Source organism: Littorina saxatilis, linkage group LG6, assembly GCF_037325665.1.
Source record: "Littorina saxatilis isolate snail1 linkage group LG6, US_GU_Lsax_2.0, whole genome shotgun sequence".
NCBI classification, from domain to species: domain Eukaryota; kingdom Metazoa; phylum Mollusca; class Gastropoda; order Littorinimorpha; family Littorinidae; genus Littorina; species Littorina saxatilis.
Genome location: NC_090250.1, coordinates 23,805,824 through 23,825,277, shown reverse-complemented (window position 1 = coordinate 23,825,277; position 19,454 = coordinate 23,805,824). Strand labels below are relative to the sequence as shown.

At 40.9% G+C, this 19,454-nt stretch overlaps 1 protein-coding gene across 1 annotated transcript; it reads right to left on the bottom strand.

Annotated features, from left to right (window-relative positions):
* Positions 1 to 378: 378 nt before the first annotated feature.
* Positions 379 to 14,702, bottom strand: LOC138968813 (ubiquitin carboxyl-terminal hydrolase-like). The gene is made up of 7 exons (XM_070341462.1): positions 14,509 to 14,702; positions 8,978 to 9,119; positions 7,806 to 7,888; positions 6,859 to 6,906; positions 5,403 to 5,478; positions 4,714 to 4,772; positions 379 to 3,403 (listed from the first exon to the last, which is right to left on the bottom strand). Exons 1-7 carry the CDS (start codon positions 14,563 to 14,565, stop codon positions 3,314 to 3,316), a joined length of 555 nt encoding a protein of 184 aa, XP_070197563.1. The 5' UTR covers positions 14,566 to 14,702; the 3' UTR covers positions 379 to 3,313.
* Positions 14,703 to 19,454: the final 4,752 nt, after the last annotated feature.

The following is a 19,454-nucleotide window of genomic DNA, read 5'->3' as shown; positions in this document are numbered from 1 at the left end:
CAGTGAAACCCCCTTTTAAGACCTCCAAATATCTGAAAAATTGGGTCTTAAAAAGGAGGCGGTCTTAAAATGGGGGTAATTTTACAGAGGTTATGAACAGAAAATCTGAGAAAACAGTGTTAAAAGGGAGGAAGTCTTAAATTGGGGGGTCTTAAAAGCAGGATTCAAGTGTACCACGACTCGCAAGAAAGAGCAAATTGTTGCATACTTGTGATTATTTGTTTGAGCGTAGCAATTCTTAGCTTGGCGTTGCAATTTGTCTTAAAAAGTAGCATGTTACACTGAAAGCATAGCACTTGGCAGCTCTGTTTTAGTGTGTGCCAGTGTGAGATTTCTTGACAGGATGTTGAAGAAAATGATACAACAGTACCCTCATAATTATGACAACAGCAAACACTGAACTGTTTATTCCAGTAACAAAATAGTACACGTACATGTATAACCAACATCATGAACAGTTTCAGAATAACTTATGAAAGAACCTAAACCAAACCAAGCATAACCCCAAAGTTTCAACTTTTCTTTTCTTTCTTTATTTGGTGTTTAACGTCGTTTTCACCCACGAAGGTTATATCGCGACGGGGAAAAGGGGGAGATGGGATAGAGCCACTTGTCAATTGTTTCTTGTTCACAAAAGCACTAATCAAAAATTTGCTCCAGGGGCTTGCAACGTAGTACAATATATTACCTTACTGGGAGAATGCAAGTTTCCAGTACAAAGGACTTAACATTTCTTACATACTGCTTGACTAAAATCTTTACAAAAATTGACTATATTCTATACAAGAAACACTTAACAAGGGTAAAAGGAGAAACAGAATCCGTTAGTCGCCTCTTACAACATGCTGGGGAGCATCGGGTATATTCTTCCCCATTACCCGCGGGGGGGAAAAAAGTTTCAACAATGCAAGGACATTGGCACACATTAGAGCAATTCAAGTGCACTGCAGAGAAATTTCAATGATGCATATAATTATTTCCAGAACAGCTTCTGTCAAGAAATGAACAGTGCAGATTTTGTTTTTTACCGTATTCCAATTACAAATGTTGGTGCCACTGAACCACAGAAGTTTAAGCTAAGCAGCTATTCCACATTGTGCTGATGAGATGATGGGAAAAAAAAGCCCCACAAAAATACATATAAAGCAACCGTTTTTATTATTTGTCTTAATTGAAGCTGTGATCTTGCAGTGATGATTGCACTGCAGTTCCTCTTGGAACAAATAAAGAAACCTTTGTAATTTTGATCTCAACACAGTATTTGCTCTAGTTCTCTCCCTTCCTTAGAGATAAAAGAAAGAAAGAGGGACAGAGGCAGGCAGTGAAGAAAGACGAATCGGTGACAGGGAAGAAAGACTAATGCAAGCGTGAAGACGATCTTTGCCCAGATACATTGCAAAATGATGGAAAAAGTCATCTGCGAATGGCGACCTTTAATTAAACTTTAAATCTGTTAAATCTCTTGCCCCTTTTATCAGTGACCAAATGAGTGTATTTGGCCATTTAGAGGGCTGTAATGAGAATGAGCAACATGAATGTTAAAACAGAAACAATACTGTGAGTGTGAGTGACCACCAGGGTTATGTTGTGAAACACGAATGGACATTTACTTCAAGGCCTCAAATACACGACTGCATGGACATGAAAACAATTCTGAATCTTCCTGCTAAGCATGTCAGCAAAATCAGGTACATGTAGTAATGCAAGAAACACAAACATGAAACACGCAGTTAGATTTGTTCACTAATTTTGACTTGAGCAATAGAATATCGTCAAATAGTTTAAACTTTTGCTTCTCTTTATCCAAAATATTCTCCCAGTTAAACATGTATACAGGCCTCAGCCTACGACCAAACCAGTTTACTCTCTTATGAACGGGACACAAGCACTAGCAAGCAATACATTCACTAGCAAGTAATACATTTACGTACATGGGTTCTTTTTTGCTTTCTTCACAACACCAAGTATAAATGAAGGCATTCCTGAATACACTGCAGCCCAAATATTTCACATACATTGCACTAAGCCAGGTCATCTTGACTCCTGAGGAATGCAAGCACTCCAATACAGATTTTAACATGGTAGTGAGTAACCTGAATACTTTGCAACTAAAAATATTTAAAACTTAAAATCCTCTTCTTCTTCTTGTTTATACATGGAGCGTACATTTTAAACTGTGCGATACTTATTCTGCACAATTAAAAAAGAAAGCAATAGACAGATTCAGTTTCAAAAATACGATTGCACTATCACCTGCAGTGTTAATAAATGTGCTGTCTGCCTTCTTCCTTTGCAAAACTTATACAAGATGAAATGTGCCCAAAGATGACAGACAAAGGGGAGCGACTTAAAGAACTTTTTGCTGTGATATCTCCCACCCCTGTCTCTCACTCCCGACTGTTTGTATTTGGGTAGGATTATGTTCGCAAATACATGTGTGTGTGTCTCACTGGTTGTGCGTGCACATACGTGTCCTGTATGTAACTGCATACGTGTAAGCCTGCATGCTCATGTCCATGTGTACATAAAGGTGTGTCTCTGTTCTTTCTTCTTCAGCGCAAAACGTGGTAGAGGGTGAAATCTCCCCTTCCAAAACAAAACTGTAGTGCCAGTTAAAAAGAAACAATTGTCAACCCTGATCATGAACCCGTCCCCACTGTTCCAGTACAATATGTATGTATGCCAAGCAGATGTAAAAACATGCAAGCACAACATTTCCAGCACACATTCAAAACTGACACTTAGCGGCATGAACATAAACGGTTTCCACTTCGTGGAAAGACTCTGGCCTCGGCAATTCGTGCTTTCAATCTTAAGTACATTTACTAGTCCCTGTTCCATTCAATCTTTTTTTCGTCCACACCGCTTCCAGCAAAAGCCCAATCAGCAAGTGTGTCACACCTTACAAAGACCTCAAACTACTCAAAGCAGCAATCCAAAAAGAAATCGTCTGCCTAAGTTCCAAAATACAGAATAAAAAACAAGAAAGGTATGTTGTTGGAATGTTTAATTATTGACAACTCAAAACATCAATAATTAAATGTTCCAACAACATACCTTTCTTGGTTTTTGGTTACTCAAAGCAGCTTCATGTCCTTTTCCTTCCCAACAGAGCGAGGCTTGGAATGAAGAGTATGATAAATCAAGTCACAACACAGGCACTGCAAGGCTGGTGGTAAGCAGAATGTTGTAAGCAGTAGTGGTGACAGCTAGCACAAGATGACTGGAATCCTGTGCAGATCTGAACACAGACAAGAGCGACACTTATACTGGTGGTGGTTGTTGCCGAGATGACTAGAGGGCGGAGGCAGCATCACTCGTCCACCTTGGCTAGCGCCATGAGGGTGAAGTTGATCTCGTCCGGGTCTCTAGCCATGAACTGCTTCACAACCTTCACTGTGTCCTGAAAAACCACCGAGGAGAAATAAGATGCTGCAATACGACAGTGGATCCCCCCCTTTTAGAACCCCCCCGACGGGCGCAGTGGCGTGGTGGTAAGACGTCGGCCTCCTAATCTGGAGGTCGTGAGATCGAATCCCGGTCGCTGCCGTCTGGTGGGTTAAGAGTGGAGATTTTTCCGATCTCCCAGGTCAACTTATGTGCAGACCTGCTAGTGACTTAACCCCCTTCGTGTGTACACGCAAGCACAAGACCAAATGCGCACGGAAAAGATCCTGTAATCCATGTCAGAGTTCGGTGGGTTATAGAAACACGAAAATACCCAGCATGCTTCCTCCGAAAGCGGCGTATGGCTGCCTAAATGGCGGGGAAAAAACGGTCATACACGTAAAATTCCACTCGTGCAAAAACATGAGTGAACGTGGGAGTTTCAGCCCACGAACGCAGAAGAAGAAGAAGAAGAAGAACCCCCCAATTAAAACTTTACTTTTGTTTTTTTACTTCAGAAAATTGCCAAAACTTATGCGGTCATTGTGACAAATTTGCCACAGACAAACACCTTGTTCCCACCAACATCATGCACCCATGAGTAATATCTGAATTTGAATCTTCGCAAAATCTCGTATCAGCAGTATTCAGTGCTGAGATATCCACTTTTAAGGCACAATCACACTGCCACAAGATTATTCCTACTGAGCAACTTGACTGAGCAGAGGCTGCTATTATGTTCTGCCATGCAAACAATAACAAGGTAACTATGTTCATTTTCCCAACAACTGTAACTGTTTCAAAACAAACAAAAGATGCAGTTTTGCGTTAACAGTTTTAACAATGTACCACTATCATTTCCCGTATAAATTCAACTGTTTCAAACTAAAAGCAAACAAGAGATGCTTTTTTGCATTAACAGCCTTACACTGTACAAACTTTATCTGATAATTTGTCAAGCTTCTGCAAACCCTGAAACTGCTAAACCGAGTTGTCTTTTCTTGAAAGCAAAAGCCACTGGAAAGCCAAGGGACATAACCACCCCAATGGCTCTCAAACATGTTTCTCATATGGTTCTAGGCTAATTGCACTCCGGACAATTGCCTCGTGACAACTGCCCCCCTAGGACAAATGCGCCTCATGACAATAGACTTCTTCAAGAAATAACTCTAGGATTTTTAAGTGGTGACTGGCAGAGTAAGATCGAGCCCTGCCTTGGGGGCAGTTGTCCTCCCATGGTAGGGGGCAGTTGTCCTCCCATGGTAGGGGGAAGTTGTCCGGAGGAAATTGATCAAGAGGGTAAATTAGCCTGATTTTTTCTCATACCTCTAGCAGGGTGTCCTGACTGGTTTTCCCATGACACACTGGGGCAGCCTTACGGCCATCTGGGCGAGAAAGAAAAACCACAGAAATAACAAAATAAATCTATGGCAGGTCATTATGTTGGTATTGCACTGCACTCAAACTAGCAGAACAAAAATGTACAACTGCATCCATACACACACACACACACACGCACAAGCATGTAAATTCAGTTAACTTTTCATGAAAATTAATATAGCAGTAAATACTGTATCATTTACTTGATCATAAAAAGAAATACCGAAGGAAATGTGTCCAAAAGTTCACAAAGTAAAACCACCTGGCACCAACTACACATTAACCATGATTCAAGCTAAGTTTCAGGAGCTAAGAACAGTACTCTCCCCTTTCCCAGGAAATGTGCCCAAAAGTTCACAAAGTAAAACCACCAACTACACATTAACCATGATAATGATTCAAGCCAATCTGAAGTTTCAGGAGCTAAGAACAGTACTCTCCCCTTTCCCAGGTATCTTACTGGTACAAATCTGACCAAAACTTTACATAATAACAGAGCTACAGCAAAAATAATAAGAAACAAAAAAACTACAGCAAAACGAAACCCCAAATCCCTTAGTTCCTCTTAATGAGAAAAAACCCATCAAATGAATCTAAAATTGTCAGTAATTATGCAGTTACATTTCTGTACTCACCCATTTCATACAGATTGCCATCTATATTCACAAAGGCCACGAAATGAGGTTTCAAATGAGCATCTCTTGAAGGTGCCTGAAAAAACCCCACAAGAAAAGCGTGTCACCTACCACAAAATACAGATGTGTAAGGCCAAAAAAAAAAATTGTCTGTTTCTGGTAACATGGCTAAAAAAAATAGGGTCGGTAGGTCGGGATTTTTTTTTTTTTTTTTTTTTTTTTTTAAACCCCAAATGTAGACCAATAAAACTAACTTTAAAAATCGCGCAAAGAGACTGGATTCACTATACATAGAGACAAGACACTCAACACATTTACAAATCGTCAGCGGACTTTCGTTTTCACACGTTTTTGTTGTTCATTTTCTCACCCTGTCCTTTACCACCAAAAAAAAATAAAAAAAATTTTGAGTTTGGAAAAAAAAAGTTTAGGGTCGGCGCCGAAATTTAGGGTCGGTCGGGTGACCAGAAACAGACAAATTTTTGTTGTGGGCCTAATCATCCATCAATAGACGAATTCTGAAAATAACTCTGTAGTTTTTGTATGGATTGTGAAAGCGTAAATACGCTTGCTTTTATGTACACACACCTTTCACAAGCCCATCACAAGCGAGGGGTGTGTGTCGGAAACACATGGACAAGGAGCACGTGTAGATTTATTTGTCCCACTAAAAGCAAGGGTATTAACTTTTCCCACAACTCATATGAACCCGACAGTTATTTCCATACATCGTCTATTCAATTGTGCTCCTCTGCACTTGTACTTATCAGCACACTCCCTTTCTCAAACAGAATTGTGTCGACTGGTAAGGAATTCTGTTGGTATATCGATGAGTGAAAGCTTTTCATTCCTTTGACAGTCTGTAAAGTATATGTACACTTGGTAGTTCAGAAATAGAATTGCCACAGTTATTGGTATATGATTCATAAAACTGTTGGTTGAATTTTGACCCAATTTCAACTGAATACCAAGCAGGAACTTTTGATGACAAAACAGTTCAGAATGATATCATTACTGCAAAAGTTTGAAGTGCCCCTTGGTTTAAAGTACTAAGAACATCTGCAACCCCCCCCCCCCCCCCCCCAATCCATCCATCCAATATACAAATATTTCCTGGCAGCAAACAGGTTAACGAGAATGCAAGGGAAATGTGCATTTGTCATTTGCCAATTCCCAAACCCACGCCCTGCCTTGTGCACAAGCTGTAGAGAGAAGCATGCGCCATGGTCCCTCTGTTAGTCATAGCTAGTTCTCCTATAGAACAAGAACAAGAATTTATTTCGCCACATAGCATAACAGCCATTGGTAATTGTCCTGATGTGGAAACTCTCATACATCTATACACTCCTTGCAGAAAAAAATAACTATTAAAAGGCTAACGACAACGCCAACAACAACAACATTGTCTACTGTAATGAGCATCTTTTCTCCGAGTCTATTATAAAGAAATGCTTACCTCAGTTTCTCCTTCCTGGGCACTCTCTTCATGTGCTGACCCCATGTCCTGTAATATCAAAGATCCACATCATAGTCTGTTAGTTCAACTGTCTTTCTTGGTAATTCTATAAAATGATTCTGCAACACCAACTATCATCTGTTGGAACAGAGCACTGATATAGTGCAATTCTTTCTTTTCTTTCCCAGTGAGTAGGAGCAGGCCTGGGAATGAGTAAAAGTGGTTAGGGCGTACTGACGGGAACATTTTGCGTTTTAAGCATTTTTAAGGGCACACAGAGGCTCTTTTCTTACACAATGAAAAAATAGACTTTGTCGTATTTACGACGAAAGGTGTATCATTCCCAGGCCTGAGGAGGTAAGTACTGCAGTGGAAACCCCCTTTTAAGACCACCAATTCTGAGAAAATCAGGACTTAAAAGGGAGTGAGTTTTAAATAGGGGTATATTTGTAGAGGTTATGGACAGAAAGTCTGAGAAAACAAGGTCTTAAAAGAGTGGGAGCCTTATATTGGAGGGTCTTAAAGGCGGGTTCCACTGTATACAGAAGTGAGTAAAATGTAAAAAAAAAACAACAAAAGTCTGAGAATACCATCTTGTTTTGAAATATATCTGGCTTTGGAGATTTACTTTCCCTGTGCAATATCAACTGTGCTGGAGAAAATACTGTTACTTGTTTAAGATGCAATTTACCAAGTCCCATAAATCCCCGGCGGCAGAATATTTGCATCACTGCACTTTAGAAAATATCTCAGCCATTCTTCCCAACTCTATTCACTTGCTAAGATGCTATCTGAATTAATGAGTTGAAAATCAAGAAAATTAGCCAGCTTCTTTTGATACAATATGACAATAAATATTTCAATCTTTTACAGCCTTTTTTCTCGAGTTGAGAATTCTAAAAAGTATCTGAACGAATGATTTAATACAAAAAGAAACAGAAACAAACCGTGTCTTTCTCCAGAAAGGCAGCCTTCTCTTCTGGGGTCATGGTCTTTGTCTGCTCCAGGAACTTCTTGAAATGCTTGTCATCTGGAAAAAAAATGAAATACAAATTAAACATCACAACAGATTCAACAAACGTGATCTCACCATTCTCAGAAGAACTAATTTTACAGACAACATGCCTGAGTGGTATAAAAGATGCATGCATTCAAAACACAGACGTTCAGCTGTCAAATTTACTTTTGTTTAATTGAAGGCGAGTGGTTGCAATCTGGTGCCATCTGATCCTGGAATTTGTTGCCACTGTATCATGCTAGCATGCTACCAAATTGTACTCAGATGTTAAACATGCATAGGTTGGAGTATGGGTTGGTATTCTCAATGCGGTCTTTGACTCATTGAAGGGAATTGTCAGCTTTTAAGTGTCAATGGCGCATTGTATGTTAGTAAATAGAACCCTGTAATACGTTCACATATATATTGGAAATGTGTAACACTGCATACAAACTATAACCGTCTCGAACTGTACGATCAGCAACACCTCTTTGATTGTGCCTTACCAGTTATTCACCTTTTTCGTGTGCGTTCAAGGGCTAAAACTCGCAGAGTACACTCGTGTTGTTTGCACAAGTGGGTTTTTACGTGTAGGACCGTTTTTACCCCGCCATACATCTCTCTTTATTTGGTGTTTAACGTCGTTTTCAACCATTCAAGGTTATATCGCGACGGGGAAAGGGGGGAGATACCCCGCCATACATCGCTTTGTGGGAAGCATGCTGGGTATATTTGTGTTTCTATAACCCATCAAACTCTGACATGGATTACAGGATCTTTTCTGTGTGCACTTGGTCTTGTGCATACACACGAAGGGGGATAAGGCACTAGCAGGTCTGCACATAAGTTGACCAGGGTTTTCCCCCGAAAGCGGCGTATGGCTGCCTAAATGGCGGGGTAAAAACGGTCATGCACGTAAAATTCCACTCGTGCAAAAAACACGTAGTGTACGTGGGAGTTTCAGCCCACGAACGCAGAAGAAGAAGAAGAAGAAGAAGACCAGGGAGATCGGAAAAATCTCCACCCTTAACCCACCAGGCTCGGCTGGGATTTGAACCCGCGACCTTCTGCATGGGAGGCTGGTGTCTTATCCACTAGGCCACTGCACCCGCCGTGCCTTACCAGCAAAAGGAATCCTGTCTGCATTGTTGGCCAAGGCATGCACGAGGGCCACTGTGCCACAGGCGTTGCCAATGGTCTGGCGTATGAAGTACGAGCTGGGTGGATATGACGGGTCTTCTTTACCAATTTCCTTGCTGTTTACCTGAAACAGAAAATACCACTGTCCAAGTTTACAATCAGCAGCCATGAAGCCCGATTCATTGAATATGATGTCCTTCCACCCGCCTGTCTCTCCTGCAGTGCAGCTTAGTCGCAGTACTAATACATGTACTGATGTGCAGTATAATTCATCAAAAAAATTCAATAGTATTACAGTGTTGTTCCCAGGCCTCAGTCTTCGGTCATTGATGCATACTTTTGTGATCTGACACATATGTAACTGAGTGCCGAAACACCACAATCACCTTTGGAGGCGAAGTCCAATCAAACAGGATTGAGAATTTTATAGCTTATTTCAAGCCCTATAAAAACTGTTATGCATTCGCAAAGGAATCCATGAACATACAGAGAGACAAAAGCCGCCAGAACACATCACAAACAGAACTCTACAATCCACAGGTGTTGCCTTGCGAGCTATAAATAGCTCCCAACTTCTAAGGCGAACAACTCTGCAGAGTCTGCTGTGAAGGGCGACGGTAGTCTCCCTGTCACACTCGCCCCCGTTTGAATGAACTTTGTCCCCAAAGTTCCGAACCATGGACCCGCCAAGCTTAGGTCCCTCCCAGGTTCGTGGAATGGGAACAGCACGAAAAATTATTCAGTGGCCATAACGCCATTCCTGAACATATCATGTCGAGTCCCATCCCTGTCGACGACGCCAAAGGTAACCGAGTGCCGAAACACCACAATCACATTTGGAGGCGAAGTCCAATCAAACTGTGACAAACAGGATTGAGAAGTTTAGAGCTTATTTCTTATTTTCTAAGCCCTATAAAAACTGTTATGCATTCGCAAAGGAATCCATGAACATACAGAGAGACAAACGCCGCCAGAACAGTTTAGAACTGACAGGGATGCCGTGATCAGTGGTAAACAGAGGGGTGGGGGTGTTTGTCTCTACGTCAATGAACGTTGGTGCAGTAGCAGCAATGTGACAGTGAGAAAACAACTGAACACACCCGAACTTGACCTGCTATCTGTGTCACTGCGCCCTAGATACCTGCCACGTGAGTTTGGACAGATATTCGTCACGGTTATTTATACACCGCCGCAGTCCGACCCTGCACGTGCCGCTTCACAGGTCGCTGACGTAGTGCGCGAACTCCAGATGATCTCCCCTGATGCACCGAACTTTATTGCCGGCGACTTCAACAGTTGTGACCTTTGCACTTGTTTGCCCTCATTTCACCAATATGTCACAGTCCCTACACGCAAAGAAAAAACTATTGATCTGTTGTATGGAAATGTACCTGATGCTTTCAAATCATTTGCACTGCCCCCCATTGGTAAATCTGATCATGATTCTGTCCATCTTGTCCCATCATACACACCCAAAATCAAATCTGGAAATGTTGTGAAGAAAACCGTGAAAGTGTGGTCTGAGGATAGCATTGAACAGCTGCGTGGATGTTATGAATGTACTGACTGGGATATGTTTTTAGAGTCTAGTGACAGTGTGAATGAAGCAGCGGATGTGATTACTGACTACATTACTTTCTGTGAAGATACAGTTATCCCAACCAAAACTGTCAAAATTTTCCCCAACAACAAGCCCTGGATAACGAAGTCGTTGAAGACCACGCTCAATGAGAAGAAAATCGCCTTCCAATCTGGTGATAAAGACGAGCGCAGGCGTGTGCAGGCAAAACTTAGGAAAGAAATTTCAGAAGCAAAAAAAGCGTACAAAGAAAAGGTCGAAGAGCAGTTTCAGCACGGGAATATCGCTGAAGCGTGGAAAGGGTTGAAAACTCTGTCAGGTCAAACAAAACAGAAACCCAGTTGTACTCTCCCTTTAGAAGACCAACAAAACATGGCACAGGACCTGAATTCGTTTTACTGCCGATTCGAACGCGACGATGTAGGGAGTGTTTTAGATGACACCATTCTAAACTTAAAAGAGAGAATTTCTGACGACGACGACTTCGAGATCGAGGGTGATGTGGTGCAGTCTGTTTTTCAGAAACTTAAGGTGCATAAGGCTGTTGGTCCTGATGGTCTTGGGGGCAGGACCTTGAAGTGGTGTGCAGCACAGTTGTCTGTAGTTTTCAGTCAGCTTTTCAATTGGTCACTCAGGGACTGTATTGTTCCTGATGTGTGGAAAAAGTCAACCATCTGTCCCGTTCCTAAAAACAGTAGACCCAAACAGCTCAATGACTATCGTCCAGTTGCCCTCACTTCGGTAGTAATGAAATGTTTTGAACGCATCCTTCTGCCTCGTCTTCTCAACTGCACACAACCTTTCATGGACCCTTTTCAGTTTGCCTACAAGAAAAACAGAGGTACAGATGACGCCACACTCACACTTCTGCAACAAGCATATAGTCACTTAGAAAAACCTGGTTCCTTCGTCCGTATTCTATTTATAGACTTTTCATCTGCTTTCAACACAATACAACCTCACCTGCTTGTTCAAAAACTGCTTTCTTACAACGTCACTCCCAGACTCGTCCTTTGGATCACACAGTTTCTAGTGAACAGAACCCAGTCCGTCCGTTTCCATAGCGCACTTTCATCCATAGTTAGTACTTCTACTGGAGCCCCTCAGGGCACAGTATTGTCTCCAGTTCTGTTCACATTATACACTAACGATTGTCAAGGCACTGTTACGACCCCTCTTGTGAAATATTCTGACGATTCTGCCCTTGAAGACCTGTCTGACTCTGATTCTGTTTATTTTTCTGAAGTTCAAAATTTCAGCTCCTGGTGTAAAGATAACTATTTAGCCCTAAATGTAACAAAAACAAAAGAGCTAGTTATTGACTTTCGCAAAAACCCAGCTACAGTTTCAGATTTGTACATAGATGGTGTGAAAGTTGAGCGAGTGACTGAATACAAATATCTCGGAACAGTCATTGACAACAAACTAAATTTCTCCTCAAACACTAAAGCTATCCACAAGAAGTGTCAGTCAAGAATCTACTGCTTACAAAAGCTCAGAAGTCTGAACATCAACAGCCGCATCCTCCAAACATTCTATACTTCATTCATTGAATCCATTCTCACTTTCTCTTTCATCTGCTGGTATGGAGGTCTGTGTGTGAAGAGTAAGAATGTGCTTGGGCGGGTGGTGAACACATGTGGTAAGATTGTGGGGGTGAGACAGGAAGGATTGACTGTGCTGTATGAACGACGTGTGGTGCGAAAGGCCCGTTGCATCATCCAGGATAGTAGTCATGTGCTCGCTCACCACTTTGAGGTCCTGCCCTCAGGACGTCGCCTCCGCACTCCCAGATTCCGCACGCTCAGAACTAAGAACAGTTTTATTCCAAAGTCAATTGGCTTTTTAAATACCTAAGTTAATTAAAACTAGTATGTGTACCGGTGAACATATGCACTGATTTCTGTGATGAATGAGTGTGATAACCCTCGAATGACTAGTCCTGTGATAAATATTGTTCAATGACATATCTAGTCCTGTGATAATGATAGTTTTTAGCGTTAAACTTTTAACCTATTTGGAATCATGTTACTATTCCTGTTAGTGTACATATGCGTGCGCGAGTGTAGTATGCTTCGTATGGTATTTTTATCTGTTGTCTTATTATTTGTTTTGTCTTTTAATGTGCACCACACTGAAATTTCTCTGTATGAGATAATAAAGTATTCGTATTCGTATTCGTATTCGAATCCATGAACATACAGAGAGATGATGATGATCAGGCATGGGAATTGAAAATTGTAAAAAAGGCGGAACATTTTTAACTGAAGACGCGAAGCGTCAAGTCGACGGCGCGAAGCGCCTAGCCTTATTAGGGGGGTCCGGGGTATGCCCCCCCGGAAATTTTTTTTCTCCAAAGAACCCATCTGAGCTCCAAGTTTGCCATTAAATTCTGTTTTTAGAATCAGAGTTTTTAGTATCAATTTTTGATTTGTTGAAGAAAAAAAATATATACATTTAATATATGGTTGAAATTTGTAAAACAATTGATCTTTTGAGACAAACAGGAAAATGTAACTTGTAACACAATCTGGTTTACTTTCAAACATAAAAGTTACAAAGGCTCACCAATAAGAATTGCCTACAGTACTTAAGTTACTTTCCCATGATCTCTTACAATGAGTTTTAAAAAAAAGTATAAAAAAAATTTGACTAAATGTAAAAAAAGAAGAAGAAAATAAGGCTCAACGCATAGATTTTTCTTCGATTTGTGGGTTAGCGGTTTGGGTACCAGCCCAGCTCCAACCGTTGCTTAAATTTGGTAAATATAGTTCGAAGATTACGAATACGATCAGCACAGTGACATTCGAATGGAGAAAAACTGAAACAGATGCGCAAAGTTCAGATCTAGAGCGGTGTTCTTCGCTTGACTTGAGCCAAAATCTGTTCTTCTTCTGCCGTACTATCGAAGGAAAATCAAACAATTCAGGAGCACTGTGCCTTACTTGGGCAGAAAAAACCCACCTGGCAAACGTTGATTTTCCTTCAGAGAAGAGCACGTTTCAATGTGCTTCTTCCTGCGGAGATGGTCAGTAGCAGTTAGTAGGTGTTGCAGACGATGCACCATGCTGAACCACGGACATCATTTTTTCTAAATCGGGTGCCGACGCGCTGTTTGTCTCTATTCACTTCCACAACAACCGACACCCACTCACATTTCCATTTGTTCGCGCATCCAGTGCCATCGAATCTTTGACCACGTTTTACAACACGCGCGATCGACATTTTCACTGGTACACTGCGTTCAATGCTGTCGCGTGCCCGCGAATCCTATAGCGTGCCCGCGAATCAACAGCGAGCTGTTTCACTCAAAGTTCAAGTAACTGAGGCGGGCGGTAGCAGTGCGTGAACAAAGTTTTCGCGGGCTTTTGCGCTAAGGCAAAAGTAACCGGTGCTTTTTTTGTGTGCCTCCCCCCTTTATTTTTTCGGCGGACACTTTTGCTTTTCCGGCGGAACAAACAAAAATTTCGGCGGAAATCCGCCGTTCGGCGGACAATTCCCATGCCTGGATGATAAAATCGTTTATCTAACGTCACTCTGTAAAAACATTGGCGACATTTGTCAGATTAAAAGCGCACACAAACTTTCCCTTTATGTACAGTGGTTCACCACCCTCCCTGTCACACATAGTCCTGACCCATGGCCAGGCAACTGTCTGATACAGTGATAGTTTTGGCATGTAGGGGATCTTAATATAACATGTTTTTAATTGTTTTTGTTTCTTTATTGTGTGTGTTCATCTTGATTATTCTTTAATTGTGCTGTTTTCTTCTATTGAGTTTTTTTATGAAACGCCCCAAAATGTTGTGCTTTGCAAACGTAAAAAAAATAAAATACAATAAGGGGGTTTCCAATGTCCTGATGTTCAAAACAAAACTTAAAAATATTGGTGGTCATCACATTGTTTACAAACGTTCAGTCAATATGTCCCAACCTTTTCAGTAAGAGGGTAGAGTAGCATCACAGCAACCACTGGTCGAGGCACCATCATCAGCAATTCAGCATCAAGACCATAGACGTCCACAAACTGCCATTGGCCGCTGGCACCTAAATTCTCCACGTACTGTGTAGATAAACTCAAGAATTATAATTCTAATATGTGTAGCAGCTAGTTGAAAGAGCATATTTTTCTAAGTGTTAAACCTAGAAAGAGCATATTTTTCTAAGTGTTAATCCTAGCTTTTGTTGAAATGCTATTCTATATCTACTGCCAATGCTATTATATTTCAGAGTTTTGAATTAAAGTTTTTAATGTGTTCTTGGTGTTTTTTAAAATTCATAAAATGATATAAAATGTTATGCCTGCATGGTGATATGAACGCATATTTCACTTTTCAGCAAGCAAATTTATCAGCTGAAAAGGGCAACTTACTCTACTAGGGCTTTCTCTTATCTTTATTATTTTCACAATGCATTAACCATGAACATTTTTTTTGTATTGATCAGCCACAGCACGTAGCGCGCTGCTAAAGATTACAATCGGTTGCAAACAACAAAGAATGAATATTGGCGACAACTCTTCAACCTTGTACATTTGCCAGCAAGTGATTGGCAGGTCAGACACAGTATAATTGCCATGTATCACTGTGCAGTCCCAACATTCCACTGCAATATTATCCATTGATCTGAATGCCAAGCTATAATCTCAAAGCAGCCAACCTGCGCACTGCTGATATTTTCACAATGAACGAGCTACGTAACTGAAATTGACTGCTTTGTGTAAGATGTCGGGCAACAGCTTTCTCTTCAGTCACCATAAATATTACATTTTACAGCATTAGGCTATGTCACTTGTCCAGCCATAATCTGAGCGTCTGCATGGTTACCGGCCTGACACATAAAATATCAATAAAAGAAGTTTTGTCTTGACCAATGAATGGGATTTGGAGGCTGCATTTATAAAGGGAAGTCAGTCAAGCCGACATTCGCGTTCAGCATAGAAAGGACATCATATTACATTTAAAACTGATAAATATAAAATTCTAATATCAACGGTTTTCAGTCTGACGTGACATGCTGCGAGGCGCTGTCACTGTCAGCAAACTCTGTACTGCGGTGCCAACCGAGAACTTGAGAAGTGGGAAGCAGACGCGTCAAGGGACCCTCGTTTCGACATACCTTGTTCAGCACCTGAAATCATGACAGAAAAAGCCATGCATTAAAACCAACTCAATGAAAATATTAAAACGACATCAAAGCCAATCACTACACGAATGACATATAACATGCAAGTCATATCTGCAAACTGCGGCTTACTTTTGGGTTTGACTCAAGAGGAATCCAGCGTTGGGTCGCCATTTTGATTGCAGATGAACCACGTGATTTGTGCCGGCTTCCGTTTTGACACGGAGCGTCTGCTGCAACACACCACATAGTCCAGGCATATTAGAGAACAACGTTGAAGTGACAATGACTAGGTTTAAAATGTCCCTTATCAGAAAGTTCAACCTCATTCGTTTGATGTTTATTAAGCACATTTTCATATAAAGTTGGCGCTTCATACGGAAAAATGGCTTTGAAATTGACCCAAATCCTTCTTTGGGCTCTGTAAATGTCGTTTGGGGGTATGGTTGTAAAATGGTATCTACTGGTCACCCCAATGTATAAACTGAAAACTCTTTCTGCACCAGAACACGCAGAAAGGATTGTATCTGCCTGATGTCTGATGCTTTTCAAAATCCCCAACCACTAACACCTTCAAAACGGACTTTAACTGACACTGTTGTTTTTCCCTATATAATCCTTACTATTTTTCCGAGACGTCGTCGTGTTGTGTATTTAGCTTGCCACAACCTCATACATGGTCCTAAAAGTTAAAGTTGAAGAAAATACTAAAGATAAATGAAAAAGCTGACGCAGTGTCATTCGCACCGTGAATCCCCCCATGGGAACATACTAAAGTCTGGTTCCAAATAGGCTCAATTTCCTTCTATTTCTTTGTATTTCTGCCTCGTAGGGGTAGGGGTGTTCAAACCAAAGGCACCTTTAAACCAAAATTCAAATCACACATCTTACAATACTAAGACACTCAGCAGTAAAAGGGTGTCTGCTGGTAAAAAATTCCAAACAATCCTAAAAGTACTTCACTACTAAAAGTGCTTTTAAAAAGAGCCGTTATTTTTCCCTCTATATTCAGTATTGTGTTTTCTGCGAACATGTAGTCTATTTAGATGGTTGTCGTGTGCACTTGAGTTGCTAAAGCGTTTTCAGTTGGGCATATGTCGAAAAGCAAAGAATTAGCCCTTTGAAAACCATCAGAACTGTCACACAAAAATAACATTTACCTATCTCACCAACTGACCAAACATAGGGCTTTTCCTTATGTATTATGTATTGTCGTGTTTTTTGTAGCATACTTGTGAAAACAGCCACCACTGTTGTAAATGATACTTTAAAGAGCATTATTTCATTTTTACAGTTGAAGGACAACCTGGACTGCCGTATATTACAGCTGTTTTACAATCAGCCAAAATTTTCTTAACAAACGTATGTTAAGAACAACTCCCATAGTGAAATTGAAGGAAAACAAATTGAAAATCCCCCTGCCATAGAGGAGCTAAAGAATCAACAATAAACGACTGCATGGATAGCTTGATGCACGAATGCATTGCGGACATGTTTGTCTCCAACCAAGAGAAAGTTCCAAAAAATCCCTTTTGTGCTTCTTATTATACAGTGACGTCAAAGACAGCCTTTTCTGCTGTTCATACATTCAGGGGTTATGGTTACACTAAACGACGTAGTTGTAGCCATACTGCCATCCAGATTTATTTTTTCCTTGCGAGCAGTCACAGGGTGTTTGTGCTGTCTGCCAACCGTTAGATGACCCCGCCCAAGTCTGTTAAGGGACCGTTTGACCGTTATAGAACGCGTCTTTTTGATTTTTTGGCACAGTTGGAAACGGTTGATTTTTATCCCTACCATTGTTTCCAAACATTATATAGGAATGTTTTGTGAACAACGGATAATAGCCGCTACTCGCATGTGTAGCAAAAGTGAGCGTACATACTCACCCTGGTCGTCCAGCCGTTGTCCGTTGCCCGTCTTTATCTGTCTGTACTGAACATTACCTTTGGATATTTCTCCAACGCTATGAAGTGAAGAAACACCAAATGTTGCAAAATGTTGTATGACCCCAAGAGCTCAAAAAAGATACTTGAGAACCTTGACCTTACCTTAAGGTCAAGGTCACAGGGAGAATGAATGTGATCTAAAAACTGCAAAATTTCACATTGTGCCAGTTTTCTGGAAAACAAATTAAAAACAGCGGGCTTAGTTTTGTATGGTATACAAGAAAAAGAAAGCCTTATCTTCTGATACCATTTTGGTTGACCTCGCTTCAATGTCAAGGTCACAGGAGTCCTTCAAAGTTGAATTGTATACATGTTTTGAAGTGACCTTGACCCTGAACTATGAAAAAAATCTTTCAAACTTCATAATTGTGTGGGGCACATGTTATATACTGATATTGAGCCACATTTAGTCACATATCATCAAGGTCAAGGTCACTTTGCCCCTTATGAAATGTGACTGAAACGGGCAATTGAATCACTAAAAGTGACAATGTCTCTTTGTAGAAAGTGCCAATAAGTATGTTTATGCTTCCTATGTCTTGAATTGATAGCCTTGTGATGTGTGACCTTTGATGATCTTGACCTTGGCCAAAGGTCATGTGTAATTTGGTAGGAAAAATCTGTAAAACAGTTCTAATAGTGTACAATGTCCTTGCCAGCTTCAGTTGTTAGACCTTCACCTTCAAGGTCACCTGAAGGTCAAGGTCACTTTAAGACAAAGGTCAAGCATGAGAGTCGCATGGGCTTTGCTTTGTTAAGATTTTTTACCAAGACACATGGATTTCTTTACCCGGCTTGGTCACATTTTTCATAGGGGTCAATGTGACCTTGACCCTAACGATATGTGACCAGATGTGGCTCACTATGAAATTCTAACAAACGCCCCACTCAGTGTTTAAGTTTGTAAGAGATATCGTCCATAGTAAAGTTAAAGGGGCAAGTTCACATCAAAATATGTCTACAATTCAACTTTGAAGGGCTCCTCTGACCTTGACATTGAAGCGAGGTCAACCAAAATGGTATCAGAAGATAAGGCTTTCTTTTTCTTGTATACCATACAAAACTAAGCCCGCTGTTTTTAATTTGTTTTCCAGAAAACTGGCACAATGTGAAATTTTGCAGTTTTTAGATCACATTCATTCTCCCTGTGACCTTGACCTTAAGGTAAGGTCAAGGTTCTCAAGTATCTTTTTTGAGCTCTTGGGGTCATACAACATTTTGCAACATTTGGTGTTTCTTCACTTCATAGCGTTGGAGAAATATCCAAAGGTAATGTTCAGTACAGACAGATAAAGACGGGCAACGGACAACGGCTGGACGACCAGGGTGAGTATGTACGCTCACTTTTGCTACACATGCGAGTAGCGGCTATTATCCGTTGTTCACAAAACATTCCTATATAATGTTTGGAAACAATGGTAGGGATAAAAATCAACCGTTTCCAACTGTGCCAAAAAATCAAAAAGACGCGTTCTATAACGGTCAAACGGTCCCTTAACAGACTTGGGCGGGGTCATCTAACGGTTGGCAGACAGCACAAACACCCTGTGACTGCTCGCAAGGAAAAAATAAATCTGGATGGCAGTATGGCTACAACTACGTCGTTTAGTGTAACTATAACCCCTGAATGTATGAACAGCAGAAAAGGCTGTCTTTGACGTCACTGTATAATAAGAAGCACAAAAGGGATTTTTTGGAACTTTCTCTTGGTTGGAGACAAACATGTCCGCAATGCATTCGTGCATCAAGCTATCCATGCAGTCGTTTATTGTTGATTCTTTAGCTCCTCTATGGCAGGGGGATTTTC

Excerpts from the sequence above, each read along its gene's own strand:
- LOC138968813 (XM_070341462.1), bottom strand. The coding sequence starts at position 14,565 with ATGATGGTGCCTCGACCAGTGGTTGCTGTGATGCTACTCTACCCTCTT. Across the intron at positions 6,907-7,805 it reads CCTTTCTGGAGAAAGACACG|GACATGGGGTCAGCACATGA; the intron begins GTTTGTTTCTGT and ends TTGATATTACAG. Across the intron at positions 4,773-5,402 it reads TGGCAATCTGTATGAAATGG|ATGGCCGTAAGGCTGCCCCA; the intron begins GTGAGTACAGAA and ends TTTCTCGCCCAG.